This window comes from Tympanuchus pallidicinctus, unplaced genomic scaffold (genome assembly GCF_026119805.1).
Source record: "Tympanuchus pallidicinctus isolate F22 unplaced genomic scaffold, pur_lepc_1.0 scaffold8, whole genome shotgun sequence".
NCBI lineage: Eukaryota > Metazoa > Chordata > Aves > Galliformes > Phasianidae > Tympanuchus > Tympanuchus pallidicinctus.
In genome coordinates, this window is record NW_026294802.1 from 14,523,031 (window position 1) to 14,545,279 (window position 22,249).

The following is a 22,249-nucleotide window of genomic DNA, read 5'->3' on the forward strand; positions in this document are numbered from 1 at the left end:
CACTGAACAGTTGGCATGACAAGAGAAGACAAAACATTACAAACCAGTACTGCATCCAATAGATATAGAAGAGGGCTCATGGGATGAAAATTCAAAATTGCCAGCAGGAATTAGTAAGCTGACGAGGACTTGAGCTGAGTACTGTGTGCTGGAAAGGACAGTATTGTTTTCTTCTTTTAACCTGCCTTCTGCATCCACTCATATACTCCTCATACACGGCATCCCAGAACCCAAATATACCACTAGAGCACTTGGATGCAGGCACAAAAACTGGTGAGCACCAAGTACACTGAGGCAAAAGGGAAGCTCCTCAAAGTTCTCCTCCTAACCTCCAGCTCACACAATGCCCTTTTCTAAGTGCCTGAGGCACCTTGCAGATAGTCACAAAGCAGTGTTATGGAGCAACACACAGCACATTCCCAGAAATACTTTTCTACTTCTGCTTCATCTGTTTAGGTGAATCTAACGGTCAAAAGAGCAGCTCTGGGGGCAGGACTGTGCTGCATGATGACATTCCCCGCTTGGCTCTATTTCATGTCTGCAGGCAGAAGCCAAAGATCACAATCCCAATCGATCAAGCAAGGGGTATGCAAAGCTTTAAAACAGAAAGAGAAAACAAACAGAAAAAGCACAACATGTTTTGCAAAGCAGAGTATTGCTACACTGGCCAAATGCCTTTCCTCTTCAATTGTTTTGCTGTTTTAGTTGAAGACTCTTCCCACATGTCTTCCTACTCAGATGTATCTTAGGTGCTGCGTTAAACATTCTTTGTGAGAGCAAAAAACTGAAGATTTGATTTTCACAAAAAATACTTACGATAGCCGTAAACTTTAAATTCAACACTGTAAAAACGGACAGCATCTGACTGTTCTGCAACACAGCAGAGTGCAGAGCTGAGCACAACCAGCAGTTTTTGTTTAGTTGATGCAGATGAAGACTTAGTTATCAATTCTTTCCTCTGGGCAATATTCAATTTTAATCTTCAACTAATGAGTCCCACTGCTAGTAAAAGATTATGTAAAGTGATCACAGAAGAGTAACAGGAATTAATGAAGCATTAAACTCGATTATTTTGAATCCTCTGTCACTGCTTATAAATGTTTTAGTTCTAACTACATTACACTAATTCTTTAGTGAAGCATAACCCTGCTGTGTGGTTGGTGGGCTGGAAAGGCTACTCAAGCGAGATTAAGTGTACTTGGTAAAAAAAAAAATGTTGATACATTTGCCTTTCTATTATATAAACAGAATTCCACATGGGGGAAAGTAAGCAACTCCCAGCTTTGTTCTGAACAAGCAAAGCAGGAGCGGTGTGACTCTCCCTGGCTCTTTACTGTGAGCATCACAAAATGTGTTCTCCACTTAGTGGCCAACAGCCCTGTGTGGAAGGAAGCCTGAAAATACAAATCCTTGCTTACAACTCACTAGCTGAATACCATGCAAGATTTGTACTTCATTCAGGAGAACCAGAAGTATCAGGTACCGTATTTGTTTCATAGATTTTTGCAGGTCTGCTTGGTGGCAGGATCCAGGAATTGAATTTAATTAAATGCTAAATCTTAATGAACACCTAGGATAGCATAAAAAAACCTACAACTTTGCCAAGAAAAACAGTTGATGTTATCAGCTGACATCTCTATCTGTCTGTGACAGTGAAACAGTAGGTGTTGTGCCAGACGAGCTCTAGTCTGTTCCAATGGACTGAATGAATGCTAGGCACAGGCAGAATATCTTCGATTCAGATTCATCCCAATGTAACACAACTCTCAAACTCTGGGACCTTTCTGTGGTGCAAAGTGAGGTACAGCAGGAAGGTTCAATCAGGAATTTGACTTCAAAAGCCCCTTTCCAACCAAAGCTGTAAGGCTAATGGAGATACAATCACAACTGCCACAACTCTTTTGAGAGTGTAAAGGCTCTTCAAATGGAAACAAGAAGCTAGAAGCCAACCAGCATTTCCTGTGGAGGGAGCGTTCCGTGCCGGCTCATTTCATTCAGCACCACACCATCCTCTTGATTCCATGTTTTAATTTTGTTAAACCATGAGAGAGGGCTGCACACGGCTGGTTTCCTGAGTAATGAACTCGAGAGAGGGTCAGGGTTTAGTACAGCCATGCTTTGTAGCAGATGATGGGAACACAGTTAAGTTTCTAAATGCTTTGACAGACAGAGTGTGCAGGGTAAGGATATGATAGAACTCTGGATACCTGCACATTGCCAGTGGTAAGTAAAGAGGGTTCTGAACTGCTGAAAGTAGGAGCAAAGCTGTTGTAAATCTGAGATGCCCTCAGCAGGAACATGGTCCTTAGTCATCTCTTGTACTTTCCAGATTTAAACTGGACTTTGCTTTAAGGATCACAATTTATCTCACATCGATCTTCTCATTAAAATGGCCTAGACGAAGAATGTTTTAAACATTTCCCATGTGGTTATTCCCAGTTGGCAGGTATGGGTAAATGACAGCATGGCTTGGAGGGAAACACTTTCAAATCATATTTAGAACAGATCCGCTCTTAACTGCAGAAAGAGCCTTTTTATGTGGTGCCAATATTTTCACAATAATACTTCACTGGGCATTCTTCTTTGGTCTGTCATAAAATTCACACGTACAAGACATGAATGAAGCGATGAAGGGTACAAGTCTGCAAAGACTTGTTATTTAGGCTGTATTTTAAGCAAATTTAAGACTGACTAATTACTCTGGGTGCCTTACTTGAACTACTTGAAAGAGCCTCATTCTCAAAGGGCCTGTAAAATAGACCCCTCTCAGGAATCACAAGTTTGGTCAGCAACACCTTGAAGAAAGCCAGTACTGAACAAAATATGTATTTGCCTACAATCCACCTAAAGCAGAAGACCACAAAGAAGTCAAGAACATTTAGGAGTATTTTCTTCTGTGAAGCATTAACAAATCACACATTTGTTAACAAACATCAGGACATGAGTTTTTCTTCCAAAACCAAGTGCATTCCGTAGAAGCACATGTATGAACTATCCAGGCAAAAATAAGAAGATAGGCGTGATGAACTGTATCCAGACAGGACAATCTTTCCTATTTAATTTGGTAACAGAATTTTAAACAGGGAGCTGAGAAACATCTTGAGCATGTCACTACCTCCCAGTGAGCTGCTTCAGCTGACAGAGTGGTGCTGACAGGTTGTCTTCATTCAGAGAGAGAGCTGACAGCCTAACCTTATGGCTTTACCAAAGTCTGAGTCACGCCGCTGTGTCGTATTACAACATGCTCCCCAGAAATAGAAGTAAGAAGAAATTCTTTAGTATATTGTCCTCATGGTGTGTGAAATGGGGAAGGGGGTAAACTTCTGAAAGAAGAAAACATTTACCTGAGCCACTGCCTTTTACTAAAGCTGTGAAGTGAAACTGAGCAGAACTCTAAACACTTGTTCTTTGGTCTTGCTTCAGGTTGTTACCTACATACCATTTAGTTCAGAGGCACCGATGCACGTGGGACAGGGCAGGGAGCAAAACAAAAGTGTTTGTTTCTCCTCCTGACAGGGACATCCAATGCATCCACCCAGGCAAGTATACTGAAGTTCTCTGGCTCTGCAGTTTTTGCCTTCCCTTGCAGGAAAGCAACTAGCTGATGCCCGTAGGTCCCTTGCTGGCCTTGTTTTCTAGCTACAAACATAAAACATGTCTCCTCCTGCGTTAACATCTTGTACGCACTGCCAGTTTGGACCAAGTTTATGGGATATGAACATACAAAGCTGAAGCTGCCTCCGAGGTCTGAGGAGCTGACAAACAAGAACAGAAACTGCAAAGGCAGGAAGCCTGTTAGAAGAGCGATTACCAGCATGCGTCAAGAATATATGACACTTCTAACAGCATGGTCTCCAGGAGACTTGTCTCCGCTACAATCAAACACAAATGTTCTTTTGGGGTATGGTTACACTTGAAGCCATTTACTCTGCTCCTTGGTATCAAAGGAGGCCCCATATCTAGAGTATCAACCAAGGACAAAGTTCGGTGGAACTGGGTGGGGCTCCTGTATATGATGTTGTTCACTCAGAAACGGACAATTAGATCTTTCAAATCGTACATGAAACCAGTCTCAGCTCAAAAACAAGCACAAAAACATCAAGAGAAAGAGTTGAAGTGATACTTACGCGGCATGATCCCTTGGCTCACCAGCTCCTCCCGTGTGCGTCGCTGCTGGAGCTTCAACTGCAGCACTGCACAACAGCAGAGACAGGGAAGAGAAGGAAAACCATCAGTGTGAGAAGCAACTGAGCACACATTTTAAAATGCATTGTTTTCTTCTTTGGACGTTCAGCGAGCAGCAGAACAAGCAGATCCCCTCCCGCCGCACTGCCCTGCACCGCTGCAATTGCAGAAGTGGCTGCAAGCATCGAGGTTTCCGTGTTCTGCTGTGGGTAACGAGGGGAGGAAGTTGCAAAGGGTCTTGGCAGGGTGATAAAAATGTGCACAGCCAGGGCTGTTTCTCAATTCTTTCTAGAGCATCAAGGTCTTACAAACCATTAATATTAAAAAACAAACAGAAGAACGCTGTCTGACAGTACTCCAATAAAACCAGAGTGACACTCCAACTGCTAATGACTCCTCAAAACCCAAATTACTTTGTGCAGATTAAATTGATCTGAGAAAATTATGGGTCATTAGGTTCTCTAAATTACAGGACCAATTTCCTTCCTCAACTGAGAAATTCTTTCACCTTCACAAACATCTCATGAAAATGAAATATCATGGCTATCTCTACAAGAGTCCTTATCCCACAGGAGAAGGAATCTCTCTTCACTAGAATGTCCTCTACTTACTGGAGTGCAACAGAATATATGCGTTACCTGTGTACGATGCAATTATCTATTTTTTTTTTCAAATGCAAATGACCAGTTCACTCATAATTTCAGCAGCTAGATTTTAACAGCAGTTTCCATTCAAACTATATAATCAAAGCAAAATTGTAGAAGTTGTCCTTACAAATGTTCAAGGGCAACTTCCATACAAAAGGTATCTTGCAAAAGCAAAGAAACATACACGCACACACGCACAGATTTAGGACAACCTGAGAGAACAGACACTGAATCTCATCTGCAGTCAAGCCCAAGCTCCTAAACACACTCAAGATAAAACAGTATGAATAGCATGACATCTTCCTTGTTTAAACTTCAATTTCTCTGTCAAGTTCACGTTGTATAGTCCACTCAAGAGAAGTCCACACAGATGCAGCAGAACTACCAGAGAACAAAACTGTTCTACAATCTTATTACAACCCTTACACTTCCTTTCTTAAGTATTCTTTTGGTCCAGTACATTCATTTCCTACACTACACCCAAATTTATACTGTACACACCCTAAAGCAGAGATCAAAAACCTTAAGCAGAAGATGGCACTTCACCTACTTGCATACATCAGCCCATTTTACCTGTTTCCTTAAACCTTCCATCTGCCCTTTGCATTAAACTGAGCTACACCTTCCAATAGGGCATCTGGTCTTCATGTGAAGTTGGCGAAAGATGAAAACCCCATGTCACATACCATGACTTCCGTGGTTGCTTGCACAGCAGCTAATCATCCTCACCTCAGCTAGGCCGAACTTGCCTAGCTCCAGCTCCCAATGGCTCTCGACATTCTTTTTTGTTTTTCTTTTTTTTTTTGTTTACAACAATGTGAATATAATTCCTACATCTGAAAGCACTTCCGCGTACAGTGTTCAACCCAGCTACCTCTCTTCTCTTATTTAAGCCAAAGGATTTCTCAGGGGGTTGAGGAGTGCTCCTGCATGGCTGGGTTGTTGCTAGCATTAATACAAAGAGGAGGCGAGACCTCATCCTCCTGCGAGCAGTCTCAGCCCTGCCAGGTAACTCTCATTATGCGACATTTTTTCCACTCCTAAGCCATTCGGGGGGCTCATTTCTGTAGCCTAAACTAGCACATCTTACCAAATGTACACCAGCTAAGCACTGACTTATAGCATCCACCACCCTAGCTTTAAGTTCAGATAAGCTCAACATTACTCATTTCTTCCCACTTACACATCTAGCAGTGTATCTGTCAGCTGGTTTTGCCACTTGGCTATTTATTTGGTGGGACCCCCTGCCTTCCTCACTGTGCCAGCTATCTCCTCCACTTACCTCCCCAGCTGACTCACCTTTTCCCCAGCACTAGGACATTCAGAGATGAGTTCTCCCACTCAGATGCAGACAGAATTTTCTGCTCCTTGGTGTACACACCTGTAGTTATGCACATTTCACCCAACTGTCCCCATTTGCCTATATATATTTTTTTTTTTAAACCATCACTAAGATCATTTATGACTTCACTAATCTTTGTTCCTTCCACACCTTTAGCAGCGCTTGTTTCCAGGCCATGATGAGCTGATCCCAACTAGAAACTCTACCTCCTTTGATTACAGGCAGCTCTTAAACCACTTAAGCACGACATCATTATATTCAAAGACACTTTTAGAAACTAAAACATACTGCACTATGTTAGAGAACTTACACAAGTCTGTTACACCCAGGCAACAGCCCTGGAAACCAAATTTCCAGTATCAAAACAACAAAATTGTGCTTGAGCAGACCTGCTCTCCTAAAATGGAAAAGCTGCATAATAGGATTATATCGCTGCTCTTATTTAATTATCAAATTTTCCATAGCTTTTTCCCCCTGGAACTGATATTAGATCACCCTCTGGTTACTCATTCTCACTTTTTCACTAGCAGTGCAAGGTTCTACTTCTCTTTCACTCCTCTGAAACCTCCCTACTACTACCAGACTTATTAGAAATCATTGTCAGTCAGACAGAACACGAACTTCACAAACAGCTGAAAAATCCCTTCCTGAATTCAGCTTCCCTTATGAATTTTCCAAATATAAATTAGTTCTATATCAGTTACCATCTGCTACCCTTTTTCTCTACTCATTTTATGCACCTATTATTTTTAAACACCACATCCCCTCACAGCAAGAAGTAGCAATTGTCAAGAGGACCAAACCAAAGAGTAGGAAAAAGGTCATTTTCTGGATATTTTTAATAGCTATTAGGCAATGCCTGGGATTAATAAATGTATATGCATATTAAGCAGAACTTACAATCAGCACTTTTTTTCCCAATACAGTTTATTCTGGGAGGAGGGCAAAAAAAAAAAAGGATTAATTCAGCTCACTTCTGAATTCATTTGGTTTAAATAAGTACTCAGAGTTCCAAACACCATTTTGTATATTTAGGAGATCACCTGTTTACGTGTGCAAGTGTGTGAACCCTATATATAGATTAACAGATGTCCCAAGAACCAATCCAAGGCTGTTCCATGTGGAGCTCAGCCAAGGGTCTAGAATGACCAGAGAAATACAAAGTTACTCAAAGACAGACCGAGTGCAAGTCTTTCAATCACAAACCAACCATCTCCTGTTTCCTTTAAACCCGCAGTTAAAACTTTATATTAGTTTCCAAGTCAGGAAAGAGCATATATCTGCTGGCTGGAAAATAACTCACGTCTCTCATAAAACTCATGTCTGTGTAACATTTTCTAAGCTTTGCATCCTTGCCTGATCCTCCCACCAGAAAATGAGAATGTCTGATCTATTTCATAAGTTTTGAAATACACTTAAATTTGGACAAGGCTTCTAGGTCTCTAATGGACTCCTTTGAGAATGACTAAGACACACCCCTGTTCACTGCAGGGGAAGTTGGGACTAGATGACCTTTAGGGGTCCCTTGCAACTCAAATGATTCTATGACTATGCTTCCAGAGCATCTGGAAGATGGTACAGTGAGTTGTTGGCAGCCATTTAGAAGCAGGGAAAAGCAGCACTTCTGTGAGTGTGTAGCAACAGACAACACTACCTACTTAGTAAAGCTTTTAAAGAAATAGAGCAAGCTGTGACCACTTTCTGTTCATCTTAACATAGAACTGCAGAACACTGAACTCATGGGCACTGTCTGCTAATGGCCGGTGGCAACAGAGACTGCACCCACACTGACCATAGTACCAGGGTGCCTCAGCAGTAAGCAGTGGTAAGAACAAATATTTATGATGAGTAAAGTTGTTTTTCGCAGCTTGCCATCTAAATCTGCAACAGCGTGTCTGCCCCTAGGTGTACCTACCTGAAAGCTCCTCAACTTCTAAAGCACACTGCATGTGTAACAGCGTGCACAGGGCTGCTGAAACTAGGCCACAGTCTCTGCATCTCAACTCCTTAGGAGAAAAAAATACTTCAAGCCTATGTCACAAACCATGACAGATTTACAACAACAAATTAAAAAAATATTCTGTATTTCCTGTTGCTTGTAACCAGCAATGAGAGGTGTGCGGCTCTGAGCCTGCTGTGAGGCCCAAGAGGCAGTATACCCATTTCTGCCAACCTTTTCTCCTAAGGAAACCCCACAGACCCTGAAGGTGGCCTAAGCAAAGGGAGGGGAGGCAGAGTATGCAGCCCAGTGCAGCAACGGAGTGAGCAGAGACCAGAGCCATGTGCTGGCTGGTTGCCTGGTTGCTGGTGGAGACCGCTGATCGATTTTCAAAGTCAGTGATTGCAGTTTGCCCTATATAAAAATTCCTCTTTGCAACCCAATCGATAAGTCACGCGATTGGAATTGGAAAGAGAAACTAGCAAAGAGCAAGTGAAATTAGCCCAGCCTCATTACCATAACTGAGCAAAGTGCAAGGCATTAAGTTAAAGCAGTGAAAAGCAAACCATGCACTTCAAGGCTCATTACGGGCCACGGTGCTTTACATGTAAGCGCTCAGCACCTCTGCACACCCATGTGAGAGCCCAGAGTTGCAGCACGCTCCCCACTCCCAGGACAGCAGGAACACAAGCTGTCACACCGAACAGCTGGAATGCAACCAGCTCAACTACGATATACAGAAGTACAAGAAAGGTTTGACAGCATGGGATAGCTAGTGAGGAAAACCACTGCAGCTATTTGTGTAACACTAACTTCAATATGATAGCATTTGAGAGGCAAAGCCCCATTCCAGCCATCCCTCAACCACCAGCAGCCATTCTAATTACATCAAGAATTTTTTCCTAGCTTCTGCTACATTAAACAGTCACATCTGACCAGCAGCTGTGGAATATGCAGTACATCAACCCCTGGTTTCAGTGGACATTGTATCTTTGGTTTATGACAATTTCAATCACTAGGAGATGTATGGAGAAAGCTTTCCCCCGGCACCACAAATGGTCTCAGCGCTATTTTGGCTCCTCCTGCTTACAACTGAAAGGCTGACTTGCATCGGCCCTTCAAGGGGAAGCCAGATTACATCCCAGGTCAGACACCAGCAAGAAGAGCATGTAGCCACCTTCAATAGCAAAACCGTTCTGGACTGAGGCAGCAAAGGGTGCTATTCTGAGGTGTCAACAAGAAGCTACAAAAAATGACAGCTCTATGAGTCTGTGACCCATGAGTGAGTACACAGTGGTCAAAATGAATTTTGAAAATAATTCTCATATTGCTCAGGCTGATAATTTTTTCAGAGCTGCCTTTTGTGCAGTTGACTACAGCAGCCTATGACACGGAATTTGCTAGAAAGCTGGGTGCCAACAAAGAAAAGCCAACTTTGGGGCCCATTTTAAGGGCAATTTTCTCAGGCTAACAGCGTTTTAATCCACTAACTGCTGATGGGAAACACACGCTGGCTTTGCATTTAAGCAGACTGTGCAGTTAGCAGAGAAGCATTTAAGTGAAGCAGACTGTAAATGACACCCAAACTGCAGGGATTATATGGCAGTTTGCTACCCAGGCAAGGGGCTGCCAAAAATCTGTGTCCCTCTGCGAGGTGAAGGAGAAGCAGCAGAGTGCACAGCTGATCCTCAGTCTGCAAGCAGCCACTGGTGCTGCAAGCAGCATCCCTGTGATTAGATTCATTTGGATGCATTTACAAGAACAGCTTGGAGTGAGCCTGAGCAAAGGGACTGTTAAGCAGAAGTTTATTTCTTTACTACGTGAGATTATCTCACATTTCACTACCTCTTTTCTCCGCTGCAGCAACAACAGCTGCTATTAAAATGCAGGCAGTTTCCTCATCTCTTCCTATAGCAACCATACTATGGCAAAAATTTGGTTTGGGAGGACGAGATGGAGAATTGGTTTAGTCTCTCAAACTGCTGCAAGGACTTTTGCACTAGAGGCATACTTCACTGACTTCTATTCATGCTGCGCTCGCCTGTTCATGCGAGGCAGGATTGAGGTCCACCTCGCTGCAGCCAAGGAGGAGGTCTGGGCCACACCTCCTGAACAGGAAACAAAACCAGCATCAGAGTGGATCCTTGCTGCAGGTCCTGTGAACAAACAATTTCTTAGCAGCACTGCAACAATCAGCACATCCAGCTGCAATATGCTTAGGTGGGCAGGTGTCTCATACAATTTGGGTGATATATATATGAGTGCTGACAACCTCCTTACCCAGCTTGCCCAAGGACAGATGAACACTGACACAAGGCCAACCAGGAGGTTGAACTTCAATGTCATTTCAATAGCACTTCAAGTACAAAGGACTTCAAACCTTTCTCACAACCACCTTTTCTTATTCTCTTGAGAGCACAACTCATTGTACATATGGGAACAGGAATACAATTCTCAAAAAAACAGAACAGATCCCTCCACCTCCAAAGCTACAACCATCAGAATATTTCACAGTAGGTGGGCAAGCAGTAATCCAGGGATTACTGCTGTGGGTCATGCAGTGCTAGATTTTTTTCCATTCAGCACTTCAAAAAGCTTTTTAAAAGCAGCTGATAAGTATAGAAAAGGCATGAGTCTGGGCATCTCAGCTGGACGTTTAAGAACACAAAGAGAAGGAAGAGAGAAAATAAACCTTTCACTCTCAGGACAAGAAGAGCTGGTTTCTTGATAAAATCATTCTCTTCAAAGTTTCTGTAGAATTTTACAGCTCAAAATGTTATTGGATTGTATACGATCACGACCAAGACATGCAGTCCCCAGAGGCCTGCTGACAGATGAGATGCTGCATAGCAGTGGCCCAAAGGCCTGGCTCCGGATGCCAGAAACAAAATTCAGTGACAAGGCAAAAGCTTTTTGTTGGGAAGATGCTGTTGGAAGAGAAGTATGAAATAGGAATCATCTTTCAAAATGTTTTTAAAGTATGAGGACATACTTGCATGTGTTATCATTTAATGAGTCCATGTCACGAGGCATTAACTCTTTTAGTGCACTTACACAAATATGGATTCTTTGATATCACTCATGTAGCAGAATCAAAGATCCCAACCTACCGAAGAAATTGGTCCCGAAAGAATATGGAATGAGAAGCAAATACACAACCAAAAGCAAAAGGATCTTCTCCATCCTCACACACTACCACAGGGTAGCTTGCACACACCACTGAGCACAGAAGAACCACCTTACCAGGTCATTTTTGAGGCTTTAATATCAAATTCAACACAATGCCAAAATCAAAGTAATCTAAATTTTAAGATGGATTTCAAAGACAAAGCCATCATTCACAGCAATTCTAGTTTTGTGACCAGGTAACATTACCAAACAGACAAAAGCAGTAGCATGGTAGAAGTGTAATGACATAACATGATCTAACCTCAAGGAAGGACCAAATCCTGTTTGGTGCTTCTCAAAGGCTTGAGTCAGCACTGCAGTTCTACAGTGGTGCAATGTGCAGGTGTGGAAGGAAGAACAGGTCCATAGGCTCAGGAGTTTACAAACTCAGTCTTCAATTTCACAGACACGTTTACTACACAGGTACTGCTCACATATGTACACTGAATAGATGCACATCTTTATTACTACTGCAATCCAAAAGTTACACCAAATTCTGCACATTTCTTGTTATGTTAGTTTAAAGGAAACACCAGCAGTTGTTGTGGATTTTACAGCAATTGCCTTTACCTTCTTCCTTCCTAGTTTGTTTAAATTCCTGCAATTCCATACAATCTTGAGGTGGTTAATGAAATTTTGCTCATTGCTTTTTAATGCAACGTAAGCTTTGTTTTCTTACTAGCATTTTGAGTCAGATAGATATATTTCATATTATTGTACATATGAGATACGTTAGTACATTAGTCTTTCCATCTAACACAGAGAAGCCCACTCTAACAGCCCACACCTAATAGCCCATTTCAGCACTCACTGAAACTGTTAAAATAGGCCTTTGACAAATGAAGCTGGCATTTTTAGTGAAATATGCAACATGTAAAAGTGTGCAACAAGCTCATCAACAGGAAAAGTGGGTCTTCCTTCTGTGCAATGTATCAATTCCTATAGAATTATTTAGTCCCAGAAATACTGGTTAGGTGAAAACCAAGGATGTGAATAGCCAGGCACATATCCCTATCTATGGAATCTGGCTACCATGCATGATCCAACAGATGACCTGTAACAAAATACCTAGATGGAAAGGTCTACTAAAATTGACACATCAGTATCATGAGACAGTAAGTACGTAACTGCCTCCTGTTATCTGTGATGAGTGCTTGTTGATGCCATCTGTATATCCATTGTTGCTATCTATAGCTGGAAGGGAAGCCCTGAGGGAAAATTTTGACTTCATAGAGAATTTCCCAACTTGCCACATGAAGTCAAATCACAAGTCCATACTGATTTATATGTTTCCATGAAACAACAAACAAGAAAGAACCAACATTGCCCTTAGCCACCTTGCAAAAAAGACCCCAGAAAGAAATTCTCCGAGATAACTTAACGTGACGTGGCAGATGAGGACGAATGAAGGAAAAAGAAGGAATGGACAGACATATCCTGGCAGTCAGATCTACAGCTGTCTCCTAAAGAGACAGAACAAAAGGCAAGCTGCATTAGGAAAACACACTTGTGCTCTTTTCATTTCATTCTTGTACAAACAGAGGCATCTCTGCCTATAAGAAGTAAGAGCTCCAACAATCTTATTTCCCTTAAAGCCAAGACATCAGAGTTTCTTTTGTTTTGTTTTGTCTAAAAATTATACAGGAGACAGGTAAAAGAATGTTTAGAAACAACAGAATCTCAGCGATTTTTCAGACTATTTTAAATCCCTCGTTCAAGGGACAACACATGTTTGTGCATTCCTATTAAGCAGAAGAAAAATCAATTCTTGAGAGAATGCCAAGTCATAAAACGCACGATTGATTACGCACGTTTATCATATTAGATTTAATGAGGAAAAGCTTTCCATGCCTCTTCCCGCAACAAGAGACGCGACAGCGCATTTTTCCTTTACAGCTCAATTTCTGCTGCACACAGAGCTCCTGTGCTCTACCAGCCTCTCACATCAAGGCCAAACCTTCCCCGAACACTTCTCAAGGACTGCACTGGCCCAGAAATTCAGCCTTCCTTCTACTTCAGGGCACCCTCTACAGATAGAATTTCTCAGCTCCCTTCACAGAAACTTCCTCCTGGTGAAGACATCACAGAATTTCTGTACAAAAAGATGGCATCCTTAGACATACGAGCTGTATTATTTGGTTTTCCACCAAAGTGAGGAATCAATTCTACATTTCTAAGATTTTCTTATTTGAAGAAGTGGAAACCAAATGCAAATTAAAGCAAATGCTTTTTTTCATAAGTGGTAGAAAAAAAGAACTTTGAAGTATGCAAATTCAAACACAAAACCAGCATTTCTTTGGAAGAACTAATTAACTGATTAAAAAGGGATCTTGGAAAGTGGGTCTTTATAATTTTAAATTAGCTGGCTTTAGCATCCCTCTCCCAGCTTCAGTCTGTTTGACTGTGCTGACAGTTACTTCACAGGACATGAAACAAATTGGGGTTTGCCCAGCATACATACTGCACGCAAAATACAAGCTCAGGGCATTCCCTATCCACCTAGCATTCCTGCCACCAGCTACTGTCCAAATCACAGCATCCTCTTTTAGCTAGAAATTCAGGTAGATGCTACAAGGAACTACTGCACTTCCTTATGAAAAACACATCTTTGCTGTTTCCTCAAAGAACATATGCCACAGCCATGACATAGAATCACAGAACAGCCTAGGTTGGAAGGGATCTTAAGGATCATTTAGTTCCAGCCCTCACTCACCACATCATGCAGCTCAAGTCCACGTCAGGCAGCTCAGGTCCATATCCAACCTGGCCTTGGGTGCTTTCAAGGATGGGGTATTGACAGCTTCTCTGGGCAGCCAGTGTCTTCCCACTCTCTGAGTAAAAAAATTTTTCTAATATCTAACCTAAATTTTCACTTTTTTAGTTTAAAACCATTTCCCCTGGTCCTATTACTATTAGATTATATAAAAGTGAGGTTTGAATAAAGATCCCCACCTTTTTACTGCAACAACTTGCTGCATTCTTTACAGTCAAGGGACAGAAATTCTACTGTCATTGTGTTTGCACTTGTGAAAAAGTTCTAAGTTTCAGCTATGGTCATTGTGTATTGTACACTGTACAGCAGAAGTCAGTTCCTCCACAGAAGCATGGTATGGAAGCTGATTCTCAGAGTTCACTTTACACACAAAAAGCACATAAAATCCCCTCAAGCTCAACTGTGATCATACACACCTGTCTGCTACTTTTTGCTTTCTCTTTGCATATTCCTTCCTTGCAAATGTCTAGACTTTAGATCTCCAGAACACTTTGGTTTGGGTGTTGAGCTTTTTTTTTTTTTTTTTTTTTTTTTTTTTTTGCATAAGAGAAGTTCCACAACCTTAAACACAGATCAGGGGCTATAGACTTCATGTGCTTCTTAAGTGCCATCATTGCTGTAAGTACCTAAATAATATAATTTTGTGCAAAAAGTCAACCAGCAAAATAAAAATTAAAAAAGAAAAAAAAAAAAAAAAAAAAAAGAAAAAAACACCCAAAAGCAGCAGACTACAGCAGCTTGTGTGACCACTTGACTTCAGCCTGGTGGACAAATTCTGCGGGTGTTTCAATAGCTCCTGCTGGCTCAGAGTTCTTCTGAAGGCCACAGAGGAGCAGCAGGTACCCTCACACTGCCTGATCCGCTGTCAGAGGTGAGCTTTTGCTAATGTTCAGAACAAAGCAAGTGAAGGGCAGACACGTTTCCCTTCCGTTGCTCCTTGCAGTGAAGAGGCAGCAGAGACAGCTTCGTGGTGACTGCACTTGCAAACCGCTGTACTTAGATTCACAGTCACATGTTGGTCCTGAAGACACCATCCTTGTACTGAACTGCCTACAGTCAATGTGACAACTATTATTAGCAGCTGGGAGAGTCTCTCAGTGAGGCACAAAGGCACTGTTAGTTTAGTATCTACTCGTAAAATGTCATCTGTCACTTCTGAATGGCACAATTTGAGATCTGAGCATGGAAAAGGAGGTAAGCTGCAAGCAGGCTTGGGATATCCATTCATAAGTATCATGTGGAAAGAAGTGAGAAAGCTTTGGAAAGTGAAAATGAAGAAAAAGAGCATCAGAAAAGCATCACATGGAGCATTTTGACAGGGGCACCAAAATAAGAACGAAAACATCAGAACTGAAATAGGGACAGGTTACATGCTGCTTGCAATGATGACCAAATGACATGAAGGGCATGTATATGGTCTGGCTTCCAGCACTGCTGCGCAATTTGCTGAGATAAGCAATGGAAGAACATAGCTCCTACGGCATGCCATTCCTACCAAATAACCACAGCTGTATTCTCCATGCATTCAATACTACAGAAATAATAAGCAGCACAAATAAAATTCACATGGAGAAAGCTGAAAGCAGATCTGTTCTCTCAGACAGCCAAAGGGTGTCCATCCCTCAGTTCTGCACAACAGCCCAGCCGTGCAAAATGTTTGTGCCCTGCCAAGTGTGCCTGTGCAGAAGGTTATCAATCAGATGCACGGCAGAGAAGCTGGGGGAAGTACTGGGCCCTCAGACTCCGTGAGCTTCAGCTCTGTGAGCTGCCTCTGGGCATGGAGGCCTCAGAACAAGATCTTTGTAGGCACAGCTGCAACATATGATGCCTGCATCTACCATGGAGGAAAAACAGTTATCAACAATCTGTTAAAACTTTTGAGTAGTTGCCTTTTTTACAAAAGATTTTCTTTACAGCTGTTTACTTTTGAAAAGCTGAATTAAAACGAGATTGTCCAGAAAGCCTGGATGTCATCAATTTTCACCATCAATTTAGGAAGGAATCCATGCCCCAAGCTGAACGTCCCCTTCCTGTCATTGACTTTCTCACACATTCCTTACTAACTTCATCAGGCTCAGTCTAACTTTCGATGGCAGAATTGCAGACTAGAAAGTTCGAGCCTTGATTTTCTTGGAAGAATACTTACTACATCATATAAGCCTTCTTACAGTTCTACACACCTCACTGAACATGGAGAAAAATTCTGAATACGCTTGTCAGCAAAAAACATTTAGTGGTTCTGACTCGTAATCACTGTACTGTAATGTACTTCAACTACTGCAGGTCTGCTCTTTCCTTCAGATACTCCATGCTAGTAAATTTTACATAGCAACAAGGCAGAACATTGCATATACCTCCACTAGCCCAAGTTAGCAAAGCAAAAAAGAGCCATGAGTTCTGCTTTAAATTATGCCATTAATTAGATTATGCATCCACTGAGAGGCCTCCTGCAAGGAGAAGGAACAGGATTTGCCCATCTGGAGTCACTGTATCTCTTTGTTAAATAAACTTAAGCTATGTCAGGGGCCATATTCTGTTTTCTACCATAGGCTGCAGAAGTTCTTGCCAAGAAATATGTTGCTTTAAATTTTGAATCAAAATTTATTGATGCAGCAGGTGACAAGATCGGTAATTTGATGCTGAGAAAAGATTGGGTAGATAGGAGTCAGGGCACTGAAATGAAAGATCAAAACAGGCACTTATTTTTTGGTTTAGATATTCTTTAAGTCGTTAATCAATGATTTACAGGAGTGAGAGAATGCTGAAAAATCTGAGGTGAGTAGTGACATATCTCACAGTTGATGAAAGGACCACAATTAGATTTACATGGGCAGCCTGATGTGGATCTCAAAGACATGAGCAACTGTCACCGGCCCTTATCTTCTCTGGGAAGGAGAGCTGCAGTGACATCTGTCTGGCAAGAGCTCTAAACAAGCATATCAGCTCCAGAAGTTGTTTCTGGATGCAAAACAGGCAATCTGAGCTTAAGCATTACAATTTTGTTTTCAAAAAAAGCATCTACTTTTCAACAGCTGCCAGGAAGTCTAAGCATCAATCATTAGCTGCTTAAAAGTACAAACACAGATCTTTTCTTAAAAAAATACAGAAAAACAAATAATTATCAAAAAAGCAATAATTACAAGGCTGTGTGTCTTTTTCAAGCTTTATAAAAATATTTTCTTGTTGCTAGGAATATCAGTACCACAGCACTACGGCTGTTGAACATGAAGCTCTTAGCTCAACTGTGAAGAAAATCCAGTTGATGGGGCAGGAAAATACTGCAAATTTTACTTGGTATCATTACCAGTTCAAAGCATTGTCTGCATAAATGCTATTGACAGCTGCACTCCTTGCACTGCACCCACTTTATATTCTTTTCATTTCTGCATGTGTTGAGTCCTTACATCTCCTTACTCCTGCAGGTCTGAGACTGAAACTCATTCCTTTTAGCACTATTTTGTGCAAACGAAAACTATTATAGTAGATCTTTTCTGAAAAAATGAATTAGATTACAGCGAGGTAAACAAGTTAGCCTCTGCCCCTCTCCTCCTCCTCCTCCCCCCATTCCCAGCATGAAAATAGCTAGGGCTAAAGCAACAGCTGGGGATCATTACACTGACAGGAATAGTTCAGTAAACTCCAAGAGGGGAGAACATGTCATATCCAAAAAAACTAAAAACACATTAGGGCAGCAGGACCAAAAAAAATATGTGAATTCAGCTTCAGGGATAAAGTGATGACTCGCTTTCCACTGATAAAGACTGACTTATGAAAACACTGGTCAGTCAATGTTAACCCTTTCCTGAAGCTTCCCACTCTTGATGACTTATGCCATAAAATTAACAAATACCCTGAAACATCTCTAGTCTTCAGAGTCAAATGAAGTACACTGGGGATTTAATAGAAATAAATTGCCTGCTTACTGCCAACTTTGAGCCACTTTACCTTAATACCTCACTAACTTACCTTCACCGTGCCATGCATTTGCAGAGTGGCTGCAGAACAAGGCTATACACACTGGCTGTACCTCTGGATTTGCAAAAAGGAAAGCCAACGAGTTAACCTCCCATATATTTGTTATATTTTCTATGCTTTTCTGTGTCATATTTGCCTACGCCGTTCTGAATTTTGGGATACATGAGGCCGGAGAGGAGCAGGAGGCTCAGAGTTGCTGCAGTGACATTCTGTGACTGGTTTCTGGTGGTCCTTATCCATGTATTTGCAGAAGGCATCGCTTTAACATCTCCCCCAGCATCTTCGGGTTCACCCTGAATGAGGAAAACATCGCTCAACCTTGACAGAAAAAGGCCAGCCCACATTTCTGCGAGATGCCTGGGATGCACTCTCTTGCTGGGGATGCCCTTGAAGTTGAAGCCTCCCCATCCCTATGGGCAGGTTCTTCTGCCCTCTGCTGGAAGAGGCACGGGCCACCCAGCAGCCTTACCTTCAGGTCTTGGGAATTAGGACAATGAGGCCTAGATCGCTCCTGAAGAAAGCTAAATATTAACAAGCACTTGCACGACTCCTGATCTCTTCAAAGTGCTGAACAGATATTAATAGTTTAATCAAAGGCTAAGCTAACTCAAATTACCTCACATTTGCTGCGGACCAAGAATGTGCACGCAGTTACCACAGATCAGATGGCCTGCAGTAACTTGTTCGTGCCGGGGCCCCGACACACAAATCTTGGAAAAAGACAGCTGAATTTCACTGTCAGGCTCTCAGTCGCATTGAGCATTTTTTGATGCGAGGACTTCCCAAAAGAAAAGCTTGAGAGCAATGAACAAAAGACTTTGCAAAGAGGTAGAAACGTTGGAATTCACTTTTGGAAGCGTTCACTTCTACATCAGAGCCATGAGTGCTCATCAGCTTTAGAGAGGCTTTCTGGAATTTTCTAAAGCTTGCAATTCCTTCCTCCTGCCTTTCATCAGCAGCTCCCATCCCGTTGTGCTAAGAGGCCTAAGAGCCGCAAACTAAACTCTGGTATTTGAAAACTAAATCACTCCAAGGCACTGTTTGATGGAAAACATGTTTATGGATTTTTGGATTCTAGGAATTTTACAAATAACTGCTCCAACATGTACTTTGAAAACTACAAGCACGTGTCCTTTGACTTCCCCACGTCAAATGAATTTGTGTGTGGAAAGGATCAGAAGTTCCAGATCACTTTATGTCAAGTTCCACTTCAAAAAAAAAAACGAAAACACTAAATCAGATTCTGGATAGCATGTTTTCCAAAGACAATAAAACAAGATAAAATTTATTCCAGATAGCCACTTCTCATAAGATTCACAAAGCAAATAGGAGTGAACCTTGTCAGCACAATGCAGACACCTCTTTTTTTGCTTGGCTTTACTAAGAAGTGAAAGCAAAGTGACACCCATCCATTTGTGGGTGGTAAAATGTGAGGAGAGAAGGAAATTAATTTTCTGCCCTTGATGGTAACAAAATTAAGCTGTTCCACTTTTTGCCAAAAATAAGGTACAACGGTCCTTAGAATTTCATTCAGTTCAGTGGTAATCAGTGACTTCCGTAGCTTCTGTAAGGGCTCACATACGATTCCCTCTGCTTCTCCACTGCCTCTAAGATTTGGCTCTGCAAAATACAGTGAATGCTACAGCATAAATACAAAAGGCATCCTGAGATCACAGGAGACTTGAACGGAGCCGCAGAAAAGCTAAAGGGTTATTCTGTACTCTCCTGACATGAAAGAAGTTGGCAGCATGTATTTCTCTTTCCTATCCTTCCTGTTTGGTAGCTGGTAGCAAAAAGCTTTCTCCATTGCATATTAAAATATCATGAATTTTAGGCATGTGGTTAGGCATAGAGGGAGGGCTGATTAGTACTGTTGAACTTTGCAGAGACAACACAACTTTTTCAAAATACAAGAATTCAATGGTCTTAATTCACTTCAACTTCAGATGGCAGCAAGCATTCCTCTATTGATTACAGTACTATAAGATTACATTTTCCTCACTCTACATTTGATCCCACTGTAGAATGCTTGTGATATTTAGTGACTGGATGAAAGATGTATCCTGGCACATCCAAAGGCTGAGCGCTCACCTTCTGTGAAAATCAATGCCTTGCAAATACAAGACAGCTGCAAGTTTGGGGGTTTGGGTCTGGTTTGTTTTTCCCTCTGAAGACTGATGTATAGCAGGTCTTTGTCTCCAGAGCAGACAGAAGCCACCTGGGAATACCATTTATACTAAAGGATTTACTAGTCCCAAATTTTAATTTGGCTTTTGTTTTCTTTTCTGTTTCTACCCTTGTTCTACGAGGAGTATTCCAGTGAAAACCAGCAACAAAAATAGTGATATCTTAAAAATTAATAGAATGATTACTCCTGATATCTGATAAAGGGGCATGGTATGGGGAATGACAGTAGGGGTAGAAACTTAACAGTTCTGTATGGCAGCCTCAGTAGTCCAAGAGCTGTATGTGAGAGAAGAACCCTCTAAATGCAACTGCTAAAATGGTCTTCTACTCACCAGCCATCTCCCTGTAACAAATACGCCTTTATTCTATCCAACTTTCTGTTCTCAACTTTGACCACTCTTTACTTTTTGATCCAAATTGTCATTGCAAGTCATTTTTCTCTCCTCTCAGATCACATTACCCACTCTTAAAATCACTCATCACCTTACTTCTCAGGCCACTGTGTTCAAGACCTTTGTTCAATCCTTCAAGTCCTTATTAAAATTCCACTTGCGGTAGTGAATCCACTACTTCTTACAAATATAACTCTTGTTTATTTGTCACTGGCATGTTGTTACGTTCTGTCATTCTACCCTGTAATCTTTTCCCAGTTCCCATTGGTTGCTGTTTATTATGTTGCTCACTATGAATGGATCACTGTCTGGACTCATCTTTTCAATCTTTTCTTCAAATTCATTCTTGTCATAGACAACGCTCCTTGAAAATTGACACAGAATCATTCAGAATTGTCAAATCCCTATAAAATTCATGTGAATTCGTAGGAGAATTATCTAATACTGAATCTTACTCAGATATACATAAGCCATTCCTTCCACACTCTGCAAACCGCAACATGGAAACTTAAAACATGATATTCTATCCCCTTCAAGACTGAGTTGCCACTTCAAGATAAGCCTTCATACTTTAATAAAATAGCCTTAAAACACTGTTTACAAGAGCTCTACAGGCATAGAGAGAGAAACTGAAACTTGGAAAGGTAAAGATCCAAACACAAATGAAATTGTCCCAAGGTGCAGCACTGCATGTCACTGCACACAGGGCTCCGACCTCATCCTGTCATGCTTACAAGCGCCCTCAGGAACAACAGGTCACAGGAGTCATAGGGAAACCCAAAATCTGGACAACTGCCCAGGCTGGACAGAAAAAGAAAAAGCAGGCAGATTCTACATGGAAAGAAAAAACAACAACAACAACACAAACCAATTATGCAGTGCCTAAAATGAAGAAAGCAGATACTGCTAACCTTCTCGCAAGCTGTGGTATGAATCCTGATATGTGCTTGAACAGCTCTTCCCTTGCTTTGCCACAGTCTCTGCAAGCGGCACAATCCCGACATAGGTAGGCTGGAGTGTCTTGGCTTTATCCAACATATTAGAGGAAATCCCTGGACCTGAAGGCCGATTCTGCAGCACAGGAGGCGTCCCCGCTAATGGAAAGGGTGCTTAATCCTCACAAGAGATCAAACCACACAAACCCTCGCTACCAGGTTTCTGTCACTGTACCGAGAAGGAGAGTGGAAAAAAAAAATTAGTTTACTGCTGGATTCCAAGACTGTGCTTGCATAGGAACACAGAGGTATGCGAGGCACAGACAAAGCCTGACAGCCAACATCTAAAGATTAAAATCAGCAAGCCTCTTGGTAAAACTCGTCTTCCTAGTATCTCAAAGCTCAGGCAGAAACTCCTCTACTTCAGCAAGCGGCTGTAAGCATTCAGGAGCCCAGTATGCAGAGCAGTGCTTATCAACAGATGCGTGGACTTCTCCGTGGGGCCACTGGCAGTAACAGCCAACCTCATTCACCCAAAATAGTGAACAGTTGGTTCTTCTACTCACGCCGCAGACACCTGCCAGACAGGCAATGCCATGTGATTCAGCACTGCCCTCTGCACCTCCCAGCTGCAAACACATGAACCAGGAGCACATCACCGCTCTGCCAGCAGCAGCCACGCCGTCTCTTCTTCCTTCCTATTCCA

At 41.9% G+C, this 22,249-nt stretch overlaps 1 protein-coding gene across 2 annotated transcripts in view; it reads right to left on the reverse strand.

The window, feature by feature from the left end:
- The window catches only part of MRTFA (myocardin related transcription factor A), a 47,140-nt gene extending 25,100 nt beyond the window's left edge, over positions 1–22,040 (reverse strand). The window contains exons 1-2 of one of the 2 annotated variants that reach the window (XM_052669269.1): positions 21,520–22,040; positions 4,128–4,193 (exon numbers count right to left, since the gene is read on the reverse strand). In XM_052669269.1, coding sequence (XP_052525229.1) covers positions 4,128–4,193; positions 21,520–21,646 — 193 coding nt within the window. In that variant the 5' untranslated portion in view covers positions 21,647–22,040. The remainder of the gene's footprint in view (positions 1–4,127; positions 4,194–21,519) is intronic. The other variant, XM_052669268.1, reaches the window with a different exon arrangement.
- Between the last annotated feature and the right edge of the window lie 209 nt (positions 22,041–22,249).